This window comes from Enhydra lutris, unplaced genomic scaffold (assembly GCF_002288905.1).
Source record: "Enhydra lutris kenyoni isolate GAN:26980312 unplaced genomic scaffold, ASM228890v2 scaffoldscaffold13, whole genome shotgun sequence".
NCBI lineage: Eukaryota > Metazoa > Chordata > Mammalia > Carnivora > Mustelidae > Enhydra > Enhydra lutris.
Genome location: NW_019154097.1, coordinates 37,608,414 through 37,630,083, shown reverse-complemented (window position 1 = coordinate 37,630,083; position 21,670 = coordinate 37,608,414). Strand labels below are relative to the sequence as shown.

Below are 21,670 nucleotides of genomic sequence, written 5' to 3'. Positions count from 1 at the left end.
TCACCCTGGAGAAAACCGACACACCCGGCAAATACAGAGCCTGTGCGTCCCCGGTGCTCGGGGGGGTGGTGGGCGGTGCCCCCCAAGAACCAGAGCGTCCTGCTCCCCAGGCAGACTTCCCGCCCCGCCCCCACGGTCCAGGTCAGGTCCTATCCCCAGGACTGGGGGCCGTGGTGCTGGGGACCCCAGTCCTGGGGCTCAGGTCAAGAGGGGAACCTGGGGATGGGCGAGGAGACCCCAGGGGGTGGCCGTCAGGGGAGCCTCTGTCGGGATCAGTATGGTCACGTGCCCCCTCCGTGGCCCCCTGCAGTTGGAGACAGGAGTTACCTGCAGGTAGAGGAGGCTCCTGTGCGGGACTACCTCATGTTTTACTGCGAGGGACAGCGTGAGAGGAGAAGATTCAGAACAGCCAAGCTCGTGGGTGAGGTTCCTGCCGCTGCCACGTGCACCCTCCCGTGTCCTCCCCGGGTCCGCGCCGGACACCGCGGGCTCACCTGCTCTCCTCACTGCAGGCAGACATCCCGACGTGAACCCAGAAGCTCTGGAAGCATTTAAGAAATTCACCCAGCACAAGGGCTTGCCACTGAAGGACATCCACACGCCTGAGCAGATGGGTGAGAGGATGGCTCTGCCATGTCCCCATGTGCCCCTCTCAGGTCCCCTCCTTCCCTGGGGGAGAGACCAGTGCAGTGACATGTCTCGGACACCAGGGGCCCCTCTGGGTCTTCATGGCCGAGTGTGAGCCACGACAGTGATGGGGGTTGGGCCCTTGTCTGGGGGGGTCTCATCATCCGGGCTCTTTCTTCGTTTCTGCAGAAAGATGCATTCCCACACCTTCCCACACGCGATTAGGGTGAGTGACCCTGGAGGAAAGTCGGGATCCCCGCGGGCCCCCAGAGCCTTCCCCAGAGCCACCGGGCCATCCAGAGTCCGGTGGGCGTGGTGTCCCTGCCGGCCCCTCCCAAGGCCCCAACTGCTCAGCCCACCTCCCTTGTGCTGTGAGCAACTGCCACCAGGATCTCTGTCATGCAGCTCGTTAACATAGAGCTGGAGGTGTCCTGAGGTGCCCGAGGCCCCCAGATCTGCTGTGAGCAGAGCCCAGATGACAACAAAGTGGGGGTCCTTCTGGGGTCCCACGACAGCCCGCCCCACAGTCCCGCCTCCGGGGCATCTCCCGCACGTGCACAGAGCTGTGGTTGGGGGCAGATGGAGAAGGACCTTCTTCCTCTGCTCAGACGCTCTGCAGCCCCCGCGAGCCCACCCCGGCACCCCGGGCAGCAGCCCCCGCCCCCCGGCCTCACCGACACCCCTCCTTCCCAGGGCAGGAGGCACAACCATCCACTCCACGGCAGCCCCGGGACAGCAGCCCCAGGACCCTCCGTCCTGCAGGATGTGGAAGGAACCACCCCCCGGGGGACCCAGGCCTGCTCCACCCCTCCTGTCAGCCCCGCTCCCCGCCCCCCGGCCCTCCGCCCCGCTCCTGTGTCCACATAAAGGGTTTCTGAAGTCCCTGGTGGCTCTGACTGTCTGGGGGGTCCCTTGGGTGGGCAAGCCAGGGCCGGAGGAGGCAAGGACCCACCGTTGTCCTGGTTCTCGGTGGCAGGGCCGCGGTCCAGCGGGCGGAGGGGGGTGGCTGCGGCTCTGCCGGGGGGCGGTGTCCGTGGGGGCTTTCTGCAGGACTGACCCCCACGCAGCTCAGGTTCTGGGTGGTTCTGTGGTCGGGGAGAGGGATGTGAGGATGACAGGTTCAGACCAGAGGTGGGGACCCATAGAGGTTGGGCTCACCGGGTCCATTTCCCCACGGGCTGGAGGCCGTGGCAGAAGTGAGGGCTCAGGCAGGACGCCAGGCTTCCCGGGGCCCACTGGGATGCAGACAGCAGGACACCGGGACCTCAGCCGGGGCGCACTCTGCTCCTGCCCGCCCCCTCCAGGCCCAGGGAGGGGCACAGCAGGAGGAACATGCTTTCACATTCCGGTGCGAACACAGCAGTTTTCCGAAATCACTGGCGCCAGCAGCTTTGCAGTGAATAGCTTGACCCACAGTCCGCGGCGTCTCCCCGGGGGCGGGAACGCGGACCGGGCCGGCCCCACTGTAGGCAGGAGGTGCAGGGAGCAGTTTCCCAGATCACAGGTGTCCCTGCGCCTCTCCCGGCCACAGCAGGCCCCCAAGGCAGACAGCAGGGCCCAGGCAGGAGACAAGGCGCAAGGGGTCCCTGCTGCAGAGCAAGACCCCTGCTGGTCCAGGGGGCGGAACGAGAGGGCCTGGCCTGGCCGGTCTTGGCCTTGGCATTGCATGTCTGGCTTTCTGTAGCGACAACGCTCCTCAGCCCACTTCCTTGCGAAAGCGTGAGGCCATCGGCTGGGTGCCCCACAGGGAGACCACAGGCATGCTGTCCCATCCACGGTCCCCTGTCCTGGGAGCCCAGGGCCTGGCTCCATTTGTCTACCTGGTGCCTGTAAGTAGCTGGTCCCCTTTTGCAGAGCTGCCCCAAGGGCCAGAGAAGGGGCTCCAGGGTCCTTAGCGGTCTGGGGCTGAGACTCAGGGCGTGGGTGCTAGGATCGGGCAAGTGACAGTCCCGGGCAGATCGGCCCCAGGAGGAGGACGAGCGGGCAGAGCTGCGGGGGGTCCTGGGGCCCAGCTCTGGGCTTCCGCAGAGCCTGTTTTGGGGTCATCTCCCCAGTGGGGAGGCAGCAGAGGCTGTGGTAGAGTCACTTTCCTGCTTGGACAGCCTAGCCCAGCCCAGTTCCTGCCCTGGCACCGTCCCCTCCCAATGACCCCAGCCCTGCCTGAAGGCCGGCCAGATGCTGGCTCTGTGCTGCTCAGTGGTTCGCGAGGAGGCCTGGACCCAGGAGGCCCAAGTGTCCCGGGGAGGACAGTCGCTGGCCAGGTGGGGCAGGAGCCAGATTCCACCTCCATGGAGGCCCAGGAAGCCCTCCCCTCCGGCCCCTGGCAGGCGCTTTGCTCACAGGGGCTGGTCCGAGCAAAGTCTGCCACGCACGCTCAGCCTGCACGGATGTGCGCGCTCTGTTCCGAAGAGTCTCCATCGCTACCCCGTGCTCCGTGTCTCCAGTCCAGCCAGGCGGACTCCTCCCTCCATCCTTTATTGAGGTGAAATTCATGTAATGAAACACAGACCGTCCGCTCAAAGGGAACCATTCGGAGGCACCTGGCCATTCCCAGTGCTGGGCAGGCCGCACTCTCTCTGGTCACTCTCTGGGGGGATGTGTTCATCCCCCAAAGGAGACCCTCCCCCACCCCCAGCCCGTCAAACCCCGATCTGTGCTGTCTGGGCGTCTGCCTGCTGCTGAGTCTCGCAGGCGGGGTGTCACGCCAGGCGCTCCTTGCATCTGGCCTCTCTCAGCTCACTCTTCTGTTTCCAAGGCCCCCCACGCCACGGCGGGCCCCCCGGCTTCTCCCCACGCCGTGGCGGGCCCCCCGCGCCCCCTTGTCTAGAGCACGGCGGGTCCCCCCGCAGGAGCCGAGCTGCTGACGGTGGCTCCAGCAGAACACTCGTGCCGGAGCCCTCGGGGGCCTCACACCCAGGGCCTCCCCGTCCTCTGACCGTGGCCCTTCCTCCATCAGCAAGGCCAGGGGAGTCCAGGGGAGCCCTCCACATGTGGCCCCCTCGGCTGTCCCCCCATCCTCACATCTGCCGCTTCCAGGACTGTGCACACACTGGGCCCCCCTGGATGGGGAGGAGCAGCTTCCACTCAGGTGCCTGACGGGGCCCTCATCCATTCACATCTCTGCCAGGAACCACAGAGATGGACAGAGGCTGGTCCTTGATAGATGCAAAGGGCACCAAGACAGGGGCATTTGGAGCAGGCTGGACATGGTGCCTGGAGTCCAGGAGGTCCGGGGGGAACATCGGCCCCAGGGTGAGAGTGAGGGGGAGGCAGGGCCTGTCCGGGGCTCCCAGGGCAGGCACTGTGAGGGACTGGAGGACACACAGGAGGCTACCCTCTCCTCTCCCAGGCTCCTAACTCGGAGATGTGCTGCTTCCTGCTTTGGTAACACTCTCCCTTCCAGACGGGGCTTCTCGGAAGGAGCCAAACCCAAGGGCTAATTATACATAATTAAGAACATCCATTCACAGGATCCAAACAAAGCCATTTAACCACCACCTAAACTGCAAAACCCAGGGGCCTTTGTGAAGGTGACAGAGGCAGGACCCTGTCTCTAGGTCGGCCCATGGCCAGGGACGCATTGGCAGCCAGAGGTCTGGGAGCCAGGAACAGAAGGGAGGGTCCCCGAGCTCACTGCTGGCCCCGTTGACCATGGGGCTGAGTCTGCTCTCCAAGGCCTCCGGGACCCAGCTTCCAGTGGACCCCACATGCCTCCTCCCTGTGTCCTCTGGGGGCACCAGCGGGAAGAGAGGCCGGGCAGGAGGACCTGGGACCCACGCCCTTCTCTTCCTGGCCCGTCAAGGTGCTGGGGCAGGCCCTGCAGAAGTGGGGTCCCGGGGGCTGGGAACAGGGCTTAGCAGGGCAGAGTCCAGTGTGGGACAGTGACGGGGACGATGATGGCCAAGTCCTGGGGATGGACGGAGGGGACGGTGCCCAGCAGTGGGAGCGTGCTGACGCCCCGGGACGGCGCTCTTGGAAACAGTGAAGACGGCCACGTTACATCGCATGTCTGTTCCCACAATAAACAATTTTCGAAAACGATTCCATGGATAATTTTTTAATGGGAAAACCTTATTATGGGTTTTCTTATACAAAGTCGTAAACCTTCATTTATTCGAGTAGTCTGTGGGTCCCCTGCGCGTGTGTTTTAAACTCCCTAATGAAGTTCCTGGACCTGTTTTGTTTTCTTGCTGTTTTATCATCTTGTTACTCTTCCCAGCAAAGCCTCGGCTTTCCTGGCGACGTGTAACCGTCTGATGCCGGAGCGGGGCTGGCCGGGAAGGATTTTGCCTCTGCCCTCGCGGCCGGCTGCGCCGCTCACAGGGCTGCTGCGTGCCCGGGCTCCTCTGCACCCACGGTCGAGTCCTCTGCCTGCCGCGGTCACCCTGCTTCCCTGCCCCCAGCCTGTAAGCTGCTGTTCTGTCCTCTCGTCTGATCATAGGAAGCAGCGTGACCGGCTCAGTGGCAACGGTTTTAGTGGGTGAGCTCGCGCTGTGTCTGGGACTTGGGCCCTCCGTCCACGGAAGCCACTGGCCGTGCCTCCCCTGCCGCGTCCAGCTCCTCCCCGCCCCAGCGGACGCTCGCCCCCCTGCAGCCTCTGCTCTTTTCCTAGAGGGACGACCAGGCCATCCCAGCAGCTGGTGCCAAAACGGCGTTCGGTGAAAAGCTGCGTGCCCCGCACCCGCAGTCCTGCGCCTCTTAGGGAACTACAAATAGGAAGTTTCCTTAACCTTGCAGGGCAGACACAGCGGCGGGGAACGGGGACACACAGCCGGGGCGAGATCCGCGGCTGTGCAGGTGGCCGGTATGGGGGAGCAGGGAAAGGGTTTGGAGCCGCCAGAGCTTGGGAGCCCCGGAGTAAGACGTGACGACCCTGGGGGGCTTGAAGCCGTTTTGATCTGGGGACCCCACCCTCCCAGTGCACACTCACCAGGTGGTCACCTTTGAGAGTGATCATGGGTTGGTTTTGTTTCTGGTTTTGTTTTAATGCGGAAACTCACGTGTGCAGAGACGAGGGGACGGCTGATGACCCCCCTTGGACTGCACCCTCCAGGGACCTGTCACTTTCCTTCTGTCGTTGGTGGAACGTTCTGGAGCCCCACCCCTCCCTGGCCTCTGTAACGAGGAGAACAGCTCCACTGCTGGGCTGGCATTTTAAACGAGGCGATGGGCCACAAGCACACCTCTCACAGCTCTGGGGACCATCTCCCACCCGGGCCTGATGGGTCCGTCCCTGCCTCAGTGGGTCTGAGAAGTTCTCCAGGAGATTTCAGTGAACCTCTAGGTTCCTAAGTAATGGGGACCCTCGAGGTTCATCCCTTCTGGTTCCCGGAGAAGGTGAACGGGAGCATGTCTGCATTTGAATCCCCTTTCCTGCAGCTGAGTGGGGGAAGGGGTGGCAGCCGGAAAGGGAGGCCGGTCGCAGTCGTGCTGTCCACTAACAAAGTCCCTGTGGTCCGAACGTCCAGAGACACTGCTGAGAATGCCCAAGAGAAGGCATTTTAAGAGGTCATTCCTGGGTGAAGTCGCCAAGGTCGTTTGAGCGCCCCCTGATGAGCCTGGCTTCCCGGTGGGGTGCTGCAGGGGTCCCTGCGCAGAGCCGGGGAGCACAGGGGAGGCTGCGGGGAGACAAGCAGGTTCAGCTTCCTCAGAGGAAGTGTTCCTGCCGCCAGCGCCAGCCCGCACCCACCCGGCCCCGGAGCCTCCCCTCTGGGGCTGCCAGGAACTGTCCAGGCCCCGGGCACACAGGGACCTTCCTGTTCCCACTGAGAGGGAAAAGGCCTCCTACTGTCCTGGGGGAGGAAGCCCTGGGGGCCTGGGGATGAGCCCCGGGGGATTCGGGGAACCGCGTGCCCGGGGGGCCTGGACGGGGCTGGCTTGCAGGCCCCCAGCCCCCATATAAGGGCCCGAGCCCGCTGCCCGGCCTTCCTCACTCCCGGGAGCTCAGCGTGTCACAGCCACAGCCATGAAGTGTCTCCAGCTCGCCCTGGGCCTGGCCCTTGTGTGTGGCCTCCAGGCCATCGTCATCCCCCAGAACATGGAGAATCTGGACCTACAGAAGGTGGGAGGACGGCGGGGGCGGGGGGTGAGCCGCAGGCCGGGCAGGGCAGTGGGAACTCAGGGGCGACACGAGCACGAGCCGGACCCTTGAGGTCGGGAAACCCCCACCTGCCTCTCCGTCTTCGGGGCAGCTTGTCCCTTGGTTTCCCAAGATCCAGAATGTTCTAGAGAACTTGTCCGATGTGTATCCTGACCCATCTGGAGAACACAGGGGTGTTATTTCCAGCGTGGAAATCGTGTAGCCCAGTGTCTGGTGGACGGCCCAGGGTCCTCCAGAGCTCACTGACGGCCGCCCCAGTTAGACTGGGCCTCTGCCGGGGTGGGAGGGAGAGCCCTGGGGGGGCTGGGCCCCTTCCCGCCCCCTATGGCACTCAAGGCCCCGTCCCCAGGTGGCTGGGATGTGGCACTCCATGGCCATGGCGGCCAGCGACATCTCCCTCCTGGACTCCGAGGCCGCCCCCCTGAGAGTGTACGTCCAGGAGCTGAGACCCACCCCCGAGAACAATCTGGAAATCATTCTGCGCAAACGGTGGGTGTGCCCCCGCCCGGGGCTGGGGGCCAGCAGGGAGGAGGGTGGGGGGTAGGCAGGGGGGCGGGCAGGGCAGGGTCCTGATGGGAGCCGGCTCCGTCTGGGTGGTTCCCCGTGCCCTCGTGACCCTACCCTGGGCTCCGGACCAGCAGGCCGACCACACAGGGTGGCCTCAGGTCTGTGGGCAGAGAGGCCCGTGTGGAGGCCGCTGGGCAGCCGTGGGGCCGGGGCCCTGGGGGCCTGGGCTGGTCCTGCCATGAGCCCTGTCTGCTATGAGGGACCATAGCAAGGACAAGTTCAGGTCACCCCCTAATGCTGTCACCACCTTTCAGGGAAGACGACAGGTGTGTTGAGAAGAAGGTCTTTGCGGAGAAAACTGAGCGTGCAGCCAAGTTCAGCGTCAACGGTAAGCGTCCCCAGAGCCGTCCCTGGGAGGCGGCTGTCCTGGTGGTGGGAGGGCGAGGTGGCACGTGCGCGTGCCCGGCTCTCACACGGGGCTTGCTCTGCCCAAGCTCTGGGCCTCCGGCCTCCAGCCTCTCGGGTGTGGTGTGCAGCCCCCGCCGTGAGAGTTTCCTCCCCAACGACTGTCTTCGGAGTGTCTTCTGGCTCACACGGAGCAGGGCTGCCTCCCGCTCGCTCTGGACGGCTGGGACCCACAGCTCCCGCCGAGCTCCTGGACTCCGCTGGATGAGGGGACGCAGTGCGCCGTCGGGGTTGGTGGGACAGGACGCAGAGCACCTCCTTCTCTGCATTCTCTGTCACAGATTGCAACGTTCGTGGGGGGTGGGGGGTGAATTATAAAAAACACAAATGGAGAACTTAGTGGTAAAATAGAAACAAAGGAGGCACTGAAATGTCTTGTGGGGATTCCCCCAGCAAATTCTACTTGTTTCTCTACTTAAGAGTTGCTCCAGGCCACCCTGACCCTCCTTCTCCTCTCCAGAACCCATGCCTCTCCAGGGCCTAGGTCTTCTGCTCCCCTCCTCCCTGGCTCTCTCCTCCCCGTGCTGGTCATGCCCCCCGCCCCCGAGCCCTCCTGCTCCTCCCTGCCCCACCGGAAGGCTGGTCTGTGTGCAGCCTCTGCTCTCCCCACCCGGTCCCGCCACACGCCCGCCTCTCGCCCACCGCGGGGGCTTTGTGCTCCGCCGCTCCTCTCCCTTTCCTCTCCTGCTGCCTCTGGCCATGCCCATGCCTGGTGCTGCCTGGGGGAAACTCTGGGTGCCCACCAGCACACGGGAGGGGTGCTCCTGCTGGACAGGACTCCATCTCCACTTTGGCCCTTCTCTTCGCCCCCAGATCTGGAGGAGAACGAGGTCTTCGTGCTCGACACGGACTACGACAACTACCTGTTCTTCTGTATGGAGAACACGGGCGCCGCCCAGCTGAGACTGACGTGCCAGTACCTGGGTAGGCACTGGCGATGCATGAGGTCACCCTGAGTGGGACGGTGGCTGAGGACCCCCTGCCGGCACCTTGCGCACCCAGAAATCGGACCGTGCAGCACCCTATGGGCCGGCGGGCCTGGGGGTGTCCGTTTTTCCCCAGGGATAGCCAAGTCCACTCACTGCATCAGAAATCGAAAGGGGCCAGGAAGATGGTTGCTGGGTCAAGGGGCTGGGCTTAGTGTTACTGGCTTGGTCAAAAGATTAATACTAATTAGAAGCTTTTGTTGGCGGTGATGCTCTCAATGAAATGCCAGCCAGGAGAAGCCATAGCATAAGGCAGACACACTCCAGGTTTGCCCGAATGAAGCACTTTCTGGGGGCTCAGCTATGCTGGTGAGACCCTGGCCTAGGAGGCTGGGCCCTCTCCTCCTGTCCACACACCATCCCGGGAGGAAGGGGAGGGGACAGGGACCCTGGAGCCCGGGGGCTGACCCACCACTCCCCACAGCCAGGACCCTGAAGGTCGACAACGAGGTCGTGCAGAAATTCGACAGAGCCCTCAAGACCCTGCCCGTGCACATCCGGCTCTTCCTCAGCCCGACATGGGTGGAAGGTGATCCCCTCCACACCCCACGTCCCTGCTCGCCCCCGTGTGGGGCTCACCCATCGGACAGCCGTGAGCGCTGGGCCCCACTGCCTCCCATGGTGGCCCCCCGCTTCCCAGACCACCCAGGATGGGGGAGTGGGAGGTGCAGAGCCCTCGAGGTGGGGTCCTCCCCCCCCACCCCCTCTGCCCCACCCCACTGGGCCCAGGGCTGTCCTGGCGACTTGTGACCCCCCCGCCACGGCTCTCCCCTCCCCCACCAACAGAGCAGTGCCGCATCTAGGTGAGCTCCTGCCTGAACTGCCTCCTGCGGTAAAGTACCAGCCCTGCCCCCACGTCCTGGGCACATGCACGGGAGGGGGGCATCCCAGGGGACCCCCAGCTCCCCTCCATTAGGCCCTGGTCCCTCTACGGGAATGGCTAGAACCTGGTGTCCCTCCTGGAGACCGCAGGGGCCAGGCTGGCCATGCTGGCCAAGTGCCCGGCTCTGTCCCAGAAACACTTGGGTCCAAGCATGTGCTCTACTGCAGGACCCCATGCTTTCTTTTGGGGTCCATGCAATTGTTTGAAGAAGGTGGAGGAGAAGCAGGATGGGGAGGGAGTTGGGAATGGCTGGGTGGAAGAGAAAGCTGAGAATGTGAGGGCCAGGGGCCGCATCCTTAAGGATAGACGACATCCCCACCCCTGTCCCCTCCCCCCAACAGCATGCTCTCTGCCTTTGTCTGTCTTAGTGACCTGCAAACCGCATTGCTCGCCTCCCCAACAGGAGAAACCAGACCAGCCCCCCCACCCCACCCCAGAAGGCAGAAGTTTCCTTGTCCTTTCGAAGAAGCCGGCCACCCGGTCCCATCCCCTTCCTCCTTCCTGGGTCCGTGTGCTCGGGCTGGAGCCTGCTCTCTGAGGGTTCCAAATAAAGCCTCAAGATCTCCCTTCCGTGAAGTGTTGTTGGGGGGCCTGCGGGTTACGGGCCTGGGGCTCTGCTGGCGTTCTCGGGGAGCTCCGGGCGACATCAGCTCCTGGGGGAATTTCCTCTGGTTTCTCATCCACAAAACAAGAGAATCCACTTGTGCAAAATTTGTAAAATATCTAGGAAATACCAGCATCAACGAACTAGGAGGAAAGCTCAAAGCCCTTAATCTTTAAATTAGTTAGCAAAAGGAAACTAAAATAAATGAATCTGCGATCAATTTAGGTTAGAAAAGAAGCATTAAAATAAGGAAAATAAGGTGCCTGTACCCGCAAGGTGAGGGCAGGGGTGGGGCTGGATGGGCTTAGCTCAAAAACAGCTGGGAAAAACCACAGACACGACATTTCCGGAACGATTAGTGAGCACAGGCGGAGAGAGATGTGATTAAAAGCATCGTAAGGGATCCAGCTGTTTGGCTGTAACCTAAGAGACTTAAAAACTCCCAAATGGAAGATTTCACAGCAAATGTCATCATCCCAAACAAACCCAAGAAGACTAGAGAAAAAGTCGATGGGTCCCCTACCAAGGCAGACGGACGCACAGGCACAGAGGCCCCGCCCCTGCGCCACTCACTCCCCAGCCCCGCCACCAGCATCAGGAGGCGTAGACAGGTCCTTTCCGAACAGGAGTGAGCAGCTCCGGGTCTGTGAGGCAGGCGATGCGTTCACACACCATTACACCCAACAGCCAGCACAGCAGAACGAGGCCACCACGAGAACAGGGTCCCCTGCACTGTCTCAGGCGGTCCCTTCATTCCCGTGGCCGTGCGGGAAGTGCCTGCAGGAGGCCGGCACCCGGTACTGTTCCCAGGGAGCACAGCGAGCTTTACCTGCCCGATCGGGGGCCACAGTGGGGGACAGCGGCCTGGCGACAGTGCACACACCCGCCCACCTCCCACCTTCCCGCCAGGACAGCCACGCAAAAGCCCATGAGAGGCATAGTCACCCCTGCGTTCTGGCAGGGGAGCATCTCAGTGAATCTCAAACGAGTTTCCAACAGACCGTGTTCAGAGAATAAAGGAGGAAGAATGACTTCTCTGTACGTGGTGACGTCGGTCAGCCTCCTTCCTCTAAATTCTCTAAACTGACGCGGGAGGACGGGCAGGAAGGATGAGCGGACCTGCGCGAGCTGGTCTACACGGGCAGGAAGCCGGGACGCGGGCGCAGAAACTCGCGGGCACAGATTTTCAGGCGACTTTAAGTTTTGAGCCAGTTTGAATCTTATATATTTTAGATGTAAACTAAAATAAAAAACCGAGGGATGCCTGGTGGGCTCAGTGAAGCGTTTGCCTTCGGCTCAGGTCATGACCCCAAGGTCCTGAGATCAAATCCCACCTCGGGCTCCCTGCTCAGCAGGAAGACTGCTTCTCCCCCTCCTTCTGCCCCTCCCCCACTCGTGCTTTCTCTCTCGTGCTCTCTCTCTCTCTCAAATAAATAAATAGATAAAACCTTAAAAAATGAAAATAAAATAAAAACTAAAAGGCAATAAGCCATAAAACGATGAACACGCAGAAACAAAGAAATCTAACTTCTGCAAAATTGCCCATTTCAGAGAAGAAAGTGTCGATTTTTTTTATTTTTATTTTTATTTTTGCCAGTGACAGGCTTTGACGCCCCACAGCAATCCAGCCATCACGAAGCCGTCAACATGAGGGGGCGTAGATGGGGCAGATCTCGTCGAGATCTCGCTCAGATGCCGCACCCTCTCTGGTCACGCCCCGTTCACTGTGGGGCCTGCGCCCCTGCGACACTGCCCCACCTACTCGCACTTCAATCTTTTGCAGACTGTATTCCAGGGAGAAAGAAATCTTAAGGTCAACCTAGTAGTAACATTCGTGTTGGTGACAATATTGGTGTTCTCATCAGTCAGAGTCCAAATCGAAACAGATGGGACTTGAGAAATGGCTTTGAAGGAGGCTCTGTCCCCAGGCAAGGAGGGAGGGGGCTGGGGCTAGTGGTGCCAACCTCTTCCACGCGCAGTCGCAAGAAGGGACAGGGAAGAGTTCACGTTGTCATTGGAATAAACCCAAAGATCAGGGAAGCAAAATAGTGTGATGAGAAATTTGTGTAGGAATTTGGTGGACAATGAAGGTGGGGTTTCGATTCAAAGAAGAAGTAAGTCTCATTTAATTAATTACACATAGGCAGCCTGTAGTAGTGCGTGTCTCACAGCATGAGTGGGGAGTCACTTCTCAGCTTGCAATTTCTGGAAGTTTCCACAGGATTCGTGTTCCTGCTTTCTTAAATGGTGGATAGAATTTAACAGTGAGGCCAACTGCGCTTTGAGATCTTAGCAAGGGAGAGAGAGATTTTCATCCACAAAATCAAGGTCTGCAATAGATCTGTGTCGAATCGGGCTATCCATTGCTTCCGTGATAGGCTTTGATAATTTGCATCTTTCCAGGAATTTATGCATTTTGTCCAAGTTATTAAAATTATTTCCATAAAGTCATACAAATTTTCCCTTAATAGGAAGAGGGAGAGAGAGAGAGAGCGCAAGCACACGAGTGGGGAGGGGGCAGCGGGAGAGGGAGGCCGAGAATCTCAAACTGGGGCTCAGTCTCACAACCCTGAGATCATGACCTGAGCCGAAACCAAGAGATGGACACTTAACCGAATGAGCCACCCAGGCACCCTTTTTAGTTAGTTAGTTTAGTTTTGGTTTTAGCAACCTCTAATACAGTTTTTGTTTCCATAAGATCTGTACTGATGTCGCATTCTTCATTCTTAATAGTGATACATGTCCACTAATCAGGGTTTTCCAGTTTTGTCTGCCTAGAGGTTTATCCATTTTCTTGATCTTTTCAAAGCTCAAAACTTTTTTAAAAAAAGATTTTATTTATTTATATGACAGAGAGAGAGCTACAGTAGATAGAGCAGCAGGCAGAGGGAGAGGGAGGAGCAGGCTCTCTGTTCAGCAGGGAACAATTTGGGGCTCCATCCCAGGACCCTGGGATCATGGCCTGAGCTGAAGGCAGATGCTTAACCAACTGAGCCACCCAGGCATCCCACAAAACTGGTTTTGATTTATTCTTTTCTATAGGTTTTCTGTTTTCTATGTCATCGGTTTTTGCTATTACATTATCTCTTTCCTCTTGCTTACATTAGTTTCAAGTTGTTCTCCTAGCTGCCTAAGCTGCAGGCTTAGATTTTTCAACTGAGCATGTTTATGTGGCCTAATATAAGCATCAGTGGCACAAATTCCCTTCAAAGTGTGCATCCACATATTTTAATATATTTTGTTCTCATTTTTAGTTAATTGAAAATACTTTGAGAAGAATCAAGTCGTATCTTTGTCTATTGAATTCTTGGTGCTTATTGATTTGTAGGAACTCTTTATATATTAAGGGAATTAGATATTATTTGTGCTATCAATTAAAAAATAATTTTCCTCAGTTCATTACTTCTCTTCTTACTTGGCTTGTGGTGTCATTTCAGTGTGTTTCCTTTATGTGGTTAAACTCACCAGTGTTTTCTTTTGTTGCTTCTGACCACTGTTGCAGGGTTTTGATCATCTTGAGAGAGGCCTCTTATATTCTCACATTGAATTCCTGAATTTTCATTGTTTCATTGTTTTCATTGTCCAATCTTTTGCTCCATCAGAAATTCGTTTGTTTTAATTCATGAGTTAGGACTCAAACTGTATTTTCCAAATGTCCACGCTATTCTCCCAAGAGCATTTATTAACTACTGAGTTTCCCCACATTCCTGATTCTCATGTGTGTGTGAGTCTGTTCAGAGGCTTTTCATCCATTCTACTGGGCTGTGTGTAGGAACCCCAGTGGTTTGGTTTTGTTTGCTTTATCTTTGAAGCACAGTTGACCCACAATGTTCCATTAGGTTCAGGTGTACAACATAGTGATTCGGGGTCTCTACATGTTCGTGTGCTCAACGTATGTCCCCATTCTCGCTACTGCGATATCACTATGTTCCCCAGGCTGCACCTGTCATCCCTGTGACTTACTCATTCCATAGCTGGAAGCCTGGACCTCCCACTCCCCTTCACCTATCTTGCGTATCCTGCCTCCTTTGGCAACCATTAGTTTGTTTTCTGTGTTTATGGGTCTGTCTCTGCTTTTTGTTTGTTTGGTTTTTTTTTAGATTCCACATATAAATGAAATCATATGGTATTTGTCTTTCTCTGCTTGACTTACGTCACTTAACATAATACCGTCTAGATCCACCCATGTCGTTGCAAATGGCAAGAGCTCATTCTTTTTCATGGCTGAGTAATATTCCATGATCTATATCACATCTTCTTTATCCATTCATCTATCAATGCCACTTGGGCTGCATCCGTATCTTGGCTATTGTAAACAATGCTGAAACAAACAGGGATGCGTATATCTTTTTGGATTAGTATTTTCATTTTCTTTGAGTAAATACCAAGCAGTGGAACTACTGGATCATATGACCTTTCTATTTTTAATTACTCCATACTGTTTTCCACAGTGGCTGCACCAGTTTGCATTCCCACCAACAGTGCATGAGGGCTCCTTTCTCTCTGCATCCTCACCAACACTTGTTATTTCCTGTGCTTTTGCTTTTAGCCAATCTCACAGGGGTGAAGTGATGTCTCGTTGTGCTTTTGATTTTCATTTCCCTGATGATGAGGGATGTTGAACATCTTTTCTTTTACCTGTTGGCCATCTGGATGTCTTCTTTGGCAAAGTGTCTATGTGGGACCTCTGCCCATTTTTTAATGGGTTTTGTTTTGTTTTGTTTTGCTGTTGAATTGTTAAGTTCATTTGGGATATCAACTCCTTACCAGGTCTATCATTTGCAAATATCTTCTCCCACTCAGTAGGCTGCCTTTTTATTTTGTTGATGGTTTTGTTCACTGTGCAGAAGCTTTTTGCTTTGGTGTGGTCCAGAACCCCAATGTTTTAATTATTTTATCTTAACATCTAGTGTGGATAATTCATCCCTATTAGTCTTCTTTAACAGAATTTTGTTAATTATTCTTACTTATTTAAATCTTCAAATATACTTTAGGATCAAATGGTCTGGTGAAAAATATGGCTGATATTTTTATGGACTTGCATTACATTTACGGGTTGACTTGGGGGAGAGCTGACATCTTTATGAAATGTTCCACAATTGTGACATGCATTCCCTTTGTTTGTGTCCTCTGTTGGGCCCTTAAGAGTATAATTCTTATTCACATAGAGTTTGTATAATTTTTGTTAAATTTATTATTAAAAATAATTTTGAATTTTATCAGAGCCTTGGTAGTATCACCAGAAATGATCACACAATTTTTCTCTTGTGATCTATTACTATGATGAATTTCATCAATAAGTTTACTAATACGAATTATGCTCACAATCCGGAAATTAAGCTCCTATGTATTACCCTCTGAAAGCATTACTGTGCTCTATTTGATAATATTTTAATAATTTTATATTGATATTCAAAACTGAGATCAATCTGTACATTTCTTGACAGGTTTTGGAAACAAAGTCTGAAATTCATAAAAATGATTTGGAAAGTTTCCTTATGTTTTTAGCCTTCAAATTAACTGTCCCTTAAAGGTGTGTTAGATTTTCCCTGTAAAAGACTTTTTGAAACTGGTATTTCGGGGGGAAATACCTCCTTAATAACTTATTTTTCCTTTTTCTAGTTTTTTTCTAGGAAATTAGTCAATTAATACTCTATAGCTCTCTCACTGTCAGGATGGGTAACATATTTTTCTAGAAACTCCCTATATTTATCCAACTTTTTATTTATTCCATAAGGTAAAGTAAACATTTCCCTCCTAATGGTTCTTTACTTTCTTCTCCTTTTATGGTTATTTTCCCAATAGCATTTATTACTTGATGTATACTCTCTTTTTCCCTTTATCCTTGATTAGGGCACTGAAGTTTTCGTATTTTACTGGTATTTCTCAAGAACCATCACTTGACCAAATATACCATTTTTCTATTTTCTGATTCAGTAATTTCTGCTTTTATATTTGCAGTTTTTTCCTTATCCTTTCTTATGGTTATGTTGTTCCCCCCCCAACATTTGAGTGGTATCGCTAATTAACTCATTTTCATTCTTTTTATTTATTAAAATTATCTTTAGGACACCAGATTTTCCTGAGAACCGCTTTACTTGGGTCTCTCAGAATCTGAGGCGCTATGTGTTCATTTTCTTTTTCTAAATAATCTGCAATTTTCTCTTTCATTCAAATGTTGCCCCGCAATCTCCATATTCTTGCGGTAAAAAGAACCATAGACTGGTCTAGCTCATAAAGAGGGTAAAACCCAACTTTGATCATCCTAAAACATGAGTTGAAGTGTCCGCAAGTGTCTGTCCTGGTTTGTCCTCTGGATCAGGTGTTTCTGGGTAGGTGGAGAAAGCCTGGGGAATAACAGGGCCAAGTTCAGGATTCTGAGTCCAAATTTTCCTTGTAAATATTTATCAGCACAACCTTAGTACCCTAATTACCACTTGCAGCCCTAACACTGAATGGTGTTCACCTCTTTCCTGCCCCACTCAGTTAATTATCAGATCCAGCTGTCACTTAGGTTATTGGGAAGTCCCAGATGGAGCCAAGAATGGAGCCTGTGAGACACAAAGATCCATTGTGAGCAAGGGCCCCAGGACCCTACAGAGTCTGGCAGGTGTTGGGCTCACCCTGGGTTCAGGAAGGTGGCCCAACACCAGGTCAAGGAGGGCCCTGGGAGCTGGATGTGACGTTTTCTGTTCCAGAACCAGCTTCTGGCTGACTTCAACAGCCCTGGACACAAGGCCAGCCTTGGTTACTAACTTTGTGAGTATAGGTCAGGGACTTGGCACATTCTATCTCATTCTTGACATCTGCACAGGAAGCTGATTGGGAGGGGTCAAAAGTGACAATGGACATGAAAGCACCTTGGAAAGTTGCAGAGCTTGAATGAGAAATTAAATGGCCTATGAGTTAAGGAAGCCATTCATCCATCCATCCATCTATCTATCCATCATCCACCATCCCTTATTCCTTTTCTCAAACACCATTTGTGGTTCTGTGTGCCCTGTTTTTACAGTCTTTGCTATCTCAACACTGCCTCAGTAGAGCCCCTTGGACAGTCAACTCTGAGATAAGGTCTGCAGAGATTTACTACGTGGAATATGGGTAACTTTCAAAATGCAAAACCAGCTGTTGCTGCTACACAAACATGGATCAGATGGCATTACTGGTGCTGTCGCGGATGCCTGTGCCAAGCAAGGCCGGCAGGTACAGCTGGTAAGAAGCAACGAGCCCTTCTTAGGTTCAGAAACCGTATTATGCACATTGACAGCAAGAGCAAGATAAGCAAGGGTGCCAACCCCCATGTCCCCTGTCTTACGGGATGACAGCAGGTCCAGAAGGATCTCGATATGGCGATGCAACCACGGTGGTGGGGCGTCCTGTTGTTGAGAAGCCCCTTCCCGACAAAGCTGAGTAGCTTTTCCCTGGGAGGCAGAAATCTCAGACTGCATCGGAACTCAGCAGGAGAAGAACTCTCCTGTGGCAGCCTCCTAGGAAGGTGTGGGGCAAGTGGGAAATGCTCTCAGAGCAGCCTCTCCCAGGCTTCCCCTGGTCTATGTTCCGGAAGGATCACAGGGCATCTGTCAAGGCTCCTGTTCAGTAGGGTGTAAATCTCCACCCGCCTATGGGGTGCGTGCAAGGCGGCGAGCGTGCTGCAGGGAAGCCCAGCCGTGACGGTATGGGCCCCCAATACGTGGGATCTTCAGGAATTCCCTTCTCAGAAAGCGGTCCCCAAGCCTTGCCTTGCACAGGGAGGGTGGGTTTGGCAGCTGGCGTGCGGCGGAAAGGCATTCGGCGGGAAGGTTGTCACTCTGCTGTGCTCAGAGGCATGGGGGTGGGGGTACCAGGGTGGGCTCCCGAGCTGCAGGTATGGGCTTGGGGCAAAATTCAAAGGTGAGGCAAGGAATGCAGGAGTGTAGGCCCTAGATGGGGGGCTAGGGAGTCAACATCTATAAGTCTCGGGAGCCGGAGATCCCCAGACAACCCCACAGACTGTGAGCCCTGCTGGGGAAGATTTAACCTGCTTGAATCCGAATCAGAGGTGGAGAGAGGCAGCCAGTAAACAGACCTTCTCAGTCCCCAAACCCAGAAGTTCTGCCCTCAGGTCTTGAAGGAAGGCCAGATACACACCGTCCTGTGATCCTGTTGTGCGTTCGGCCCAGAACGCTTCCCAGCACAGGGGGCGCCCACCTCTGCTCGTCGGTGTTTCAGGATCAGCAACACGGTCCACCGGTACGCAAGGGTTTTCCCTCCGTGGTGCTTGGAGCGAGACGAGGGCAGGGAACTGGCCCTGAGAGCAGAACAGAGGACGGGGACAATTTACAGGTGAGACGCGAAGGTCAGGTGGAGGAGGATGGAAAATTCGGGTATGACTCCCAGGCCCCCCGCGGAGACGTGGGGGAGAGTCAGGTCTCTGGGAAAGGAGCCGGGTCAGAGGTGCTCTGGTGGGAGCTGGGGGATGTCCGGGCACGGGTGCCCACTAGGGTGCTGACCTAGGATTCAGGAGACTCACAACCAAGATGAAAGCTAGAGGTCAAGCAGCCCAGACGCTTGGGAGCGGGTGAGACCCCCCAGCAGCTGAGCACGAAGGGCGAGCACTCTGGGCATGGGGAGTGAAGGGAGCCAGAGAAGGAAAACAGCCCCAGTGGCAAGGGACCCCAGGGTCGGGAGCTGTGTCCCCACAGGAGCCAGGACTGGTCAGCAGGCCGCCCTGGTGGAGAGGCCACCAGGGGACGACACCGGAGACCACCTGTGCAACTGCGGGGCCGAAACCAGACTGCGTGGCGGAGAGGATGGGGGGCAGGGCGCCATCGCCACCCAGACCCTGGGCCGAGCAGCCTGGGGCAGAGAGAGCCAGCGAGGGGGAGGGTGGGCGGACAGGAGGGGGCGGGTCACGTTCTTTGTTGTTCTAGGGAACGTTTCGCCCCTTGTGACAGCGGTCTCCCTTTGTGGGGAGGCTGTGGAACAGGCTCCAAGACAGATACACAGAACGCTCCGTTGATGACGGGCCGGCACCACTGCCCGGCGAGCTCCTGTGGCCATCGTGAAAGGCGGGCAGGAGGGAAGCGGGCCCCACTCCAGGCTGGCCCAGAGCTGGGGACAAACGGGAGACCGGCGGAGTGGGGAGCGGGAGAAAGCCGGCCTCCTGAGAGCAGGCTGAGCCTCCCATCTGTGCTGGGCACGAGGGGCCACTCTCGTCCTGCGTCCCCGCAGAGGCGCGAGCCTGGGGGTGGCCACCTGGGACCAGTTTGCTCAGCTGGACAGCATCGGCTGCCTCACGCCCATCACGGCAGCTCGGAGCCCCAGGTGGACACTATCCAGAGCTCCCCCCTCGCACCCGTGTGGGGTCTGCCACGGGGGGGTCCCCAGAAGTGTGAGGTCTCCCGCAGAGGAGGCCCTAGAGGTGTGGGGTCCACTGCAGGGGGTACCCAGCAGTGCCAGGCAAGCTCCCCCGCAGGCAGAGCGGCCATCGTCCCGCCTGCTCTGTGAGGCGGGACAGAGAGTATGGTGTGGGTTCTGTCGCGGCCTGTGTCCCTCGGAGACGCCGTTTCCCCCACTGGCCTCATGTATTTGAACAGAGTGTGGAAGGAATCCCTCCTTTTCTGTGTTTTCACTTGGCAAGGGCAATGCATGGGGGTAATGGAAAACCACATTCTTGTCAAAAATTTGTGACTTTTAGAAATCCATGGAATTCGGGGCACCTGGAGGGCCAGTGAAACGTCTGCCTTCGGCTCCCGTCATGATCTCGGGGTCCTGGGATCGAGCCCCACATCGGGCTCCCTGCTCGGTGGGGAGGCTGCTTCTCCCTCTCTGCTGCTCTGCCTACTCGTACTACTCTCTCTGTCAAATAAATAAATAAAATCTTTGGGGGGAAAAAAAGAAAAGAGAGAAAGAAATTCATGGAATTCTCAGAGCAAGACATAAGGTCTGCAAATGCCTACATCCACCTAGGCCCCGGTCACCATTCTCTGCCGGGACTGTCACACCTCACCTCCCCAAGCCTCCGTCCCCTCGTCGGGGTCCCCGGCATCCCCAGCACCTGGGCCTATGGGACTGTCTAACACTCCTGGACGTGAGGACCCTCGTTGTCCCTTCTGGCTGACGAGCTCCCGAACTGGGCCGGAGGCAGAAACAGCTTTGTAACCAGGGGCTCATAAAATGTCACCAGAGCAACCGGCAGGCGGGTCATAGAGGACAGCAAGTTGACCAACGCAGAGTTCGTGAGCCCCGATGAAGTCATCAGGAGGAAACCAACCAGAAGGGGTCCTCGCCAGTCAGCCCCACACCAGCGGGGGTTTTTCTCTTCTTTTCTTCCCTGAATCATGTAATTACTCCTTCCCTCGCTCTCATCAACACTCCTTGCTCTCCCTTCTGGTCCCCCCGGAGCCTGTGCTCCCTGAGTTGCCATCCGAGACCCCAAAATAAAGGCCTGTGTTTTGTTTTGTTTTTAAGATTTTATTTATTTATCTGACAGAGATCACAGGTAGACAGGCAGGCAGAGAGGGAGAAGGAAGCAGGCTCCCCGCTGAGCAGAGAGCCCGATGCGGGGCTCGATCCCAGGACCCTGGGATCATGACCTGAGCCGAAGGCAGAGGCTTTAACCCACTGAGCCACCCAGGCGCCCCAAAGGCCTGTGTTTTTAACAGTTTGGGTTCCTGATTGACAGGCCCACTGCTAAGTCCCGGGTCCCCTGGTTCCCCTTCCCGCCCACTGTGTCCCCACATCTGCCTCCCTCTCTGGAGCCAGTCAGCTTGCCAGCCATGTGCTCGTCCGCCTGGGCCCAGGGGCCTGCTCTCTGCCTTCCCGCCGCTGCTGCCGCCCTGCCCCTGCAGACCTGCGAGCAAGGGAAGGAAGCTGGTTCCAGTGCTTTGGGGCATCTCGAACCTGCTAAGGGTGGCTCTGGGCAGGAGCGCGAGGGCTGTGGGCGTCCCGCTGGAGTCCTCTGGACACTGCATGCGAAACATCTGAGAGCCAGCCTTTGCCCCGAGACGATGACCTGTGGGCCCAGGCGGCCGTGCAGGAGCAAGGAGGGGTCCCCATGGGGCACAGCAGACTGCATAGCCACGTCCAGCCCCAGGCAGGCATGCTCAGGACAGCTGTGTGAACTGGGTGACCGCGGGAAGGGACCGGGAGGGTGACAAACTGTGCCCCTTGTGCAAGACAGATGGCCACCCACAGGCACGTCGTCCACAGACCCTGGGGCTGGCATGGGGCTCTCCCACCCTCCAGGGCACAGCTGTCCTCGGTGCTGATTCTGACCTACTGTTGCCCAAGTTCGTGATCCAGGAAGTGTTCCTGTCGCTGGCACCAGCCCGCACCCACCCGGCCCGGAGCCTCCCCTCTGGGGCTGCCAGGAACTGTCCAGGCCCCGGGCACACAGGGACCTTCCTGTTCCCACTGAGAGGGAAAAGGCCTCCTACTGTCCTGGGGGAGGAAGCCCTGAAGCCCTGGGGGTCTGGGGATGAGCCCCGGGGGATTCGGGGAACCGCGTGCCCGGGGGG

General features: G+C 56.4%; 1 protein-coding gene across 1 annotated transcript in view; it reads left to right on the top strand.

Annotated features, from left to right (window-relative positions):
• The first annotated feature begins 6,592 nt into the window (after positions 1 to 6,592).
• LOC111145471 (progestagen associated endometrial protein) overlaps positions 6,593 to 21,670 on the top strand; it is a 35,386-nt gene continuing 20,308 nt past the window's right edge. Inside the window, exons 1-5 of the mRNA XM_022500366.1 lie at positions 6,593 to 6,688; positions 7,077 to 7,216; positions 7,549 to 7,622; positions 8,513 to 8,623; positions 9,110 to 9,214. Of these exons, the coding sequence (XP_022356074.1) occupies positions 6,593 to 6,688; positions 7,077 to 7,216; positions 7,549 to 7,622; positions 8,513 to 8,623; positions 9,110 to 9,214 (526 nt within the window). The remainder of the gene's footprint in view (positions 6,689 to 7,076; positions 7,217 to 7,548; positions 7,623 to 8,512; positions 8,624 to 9,109; positions 9,215 to 21,670) is intronic.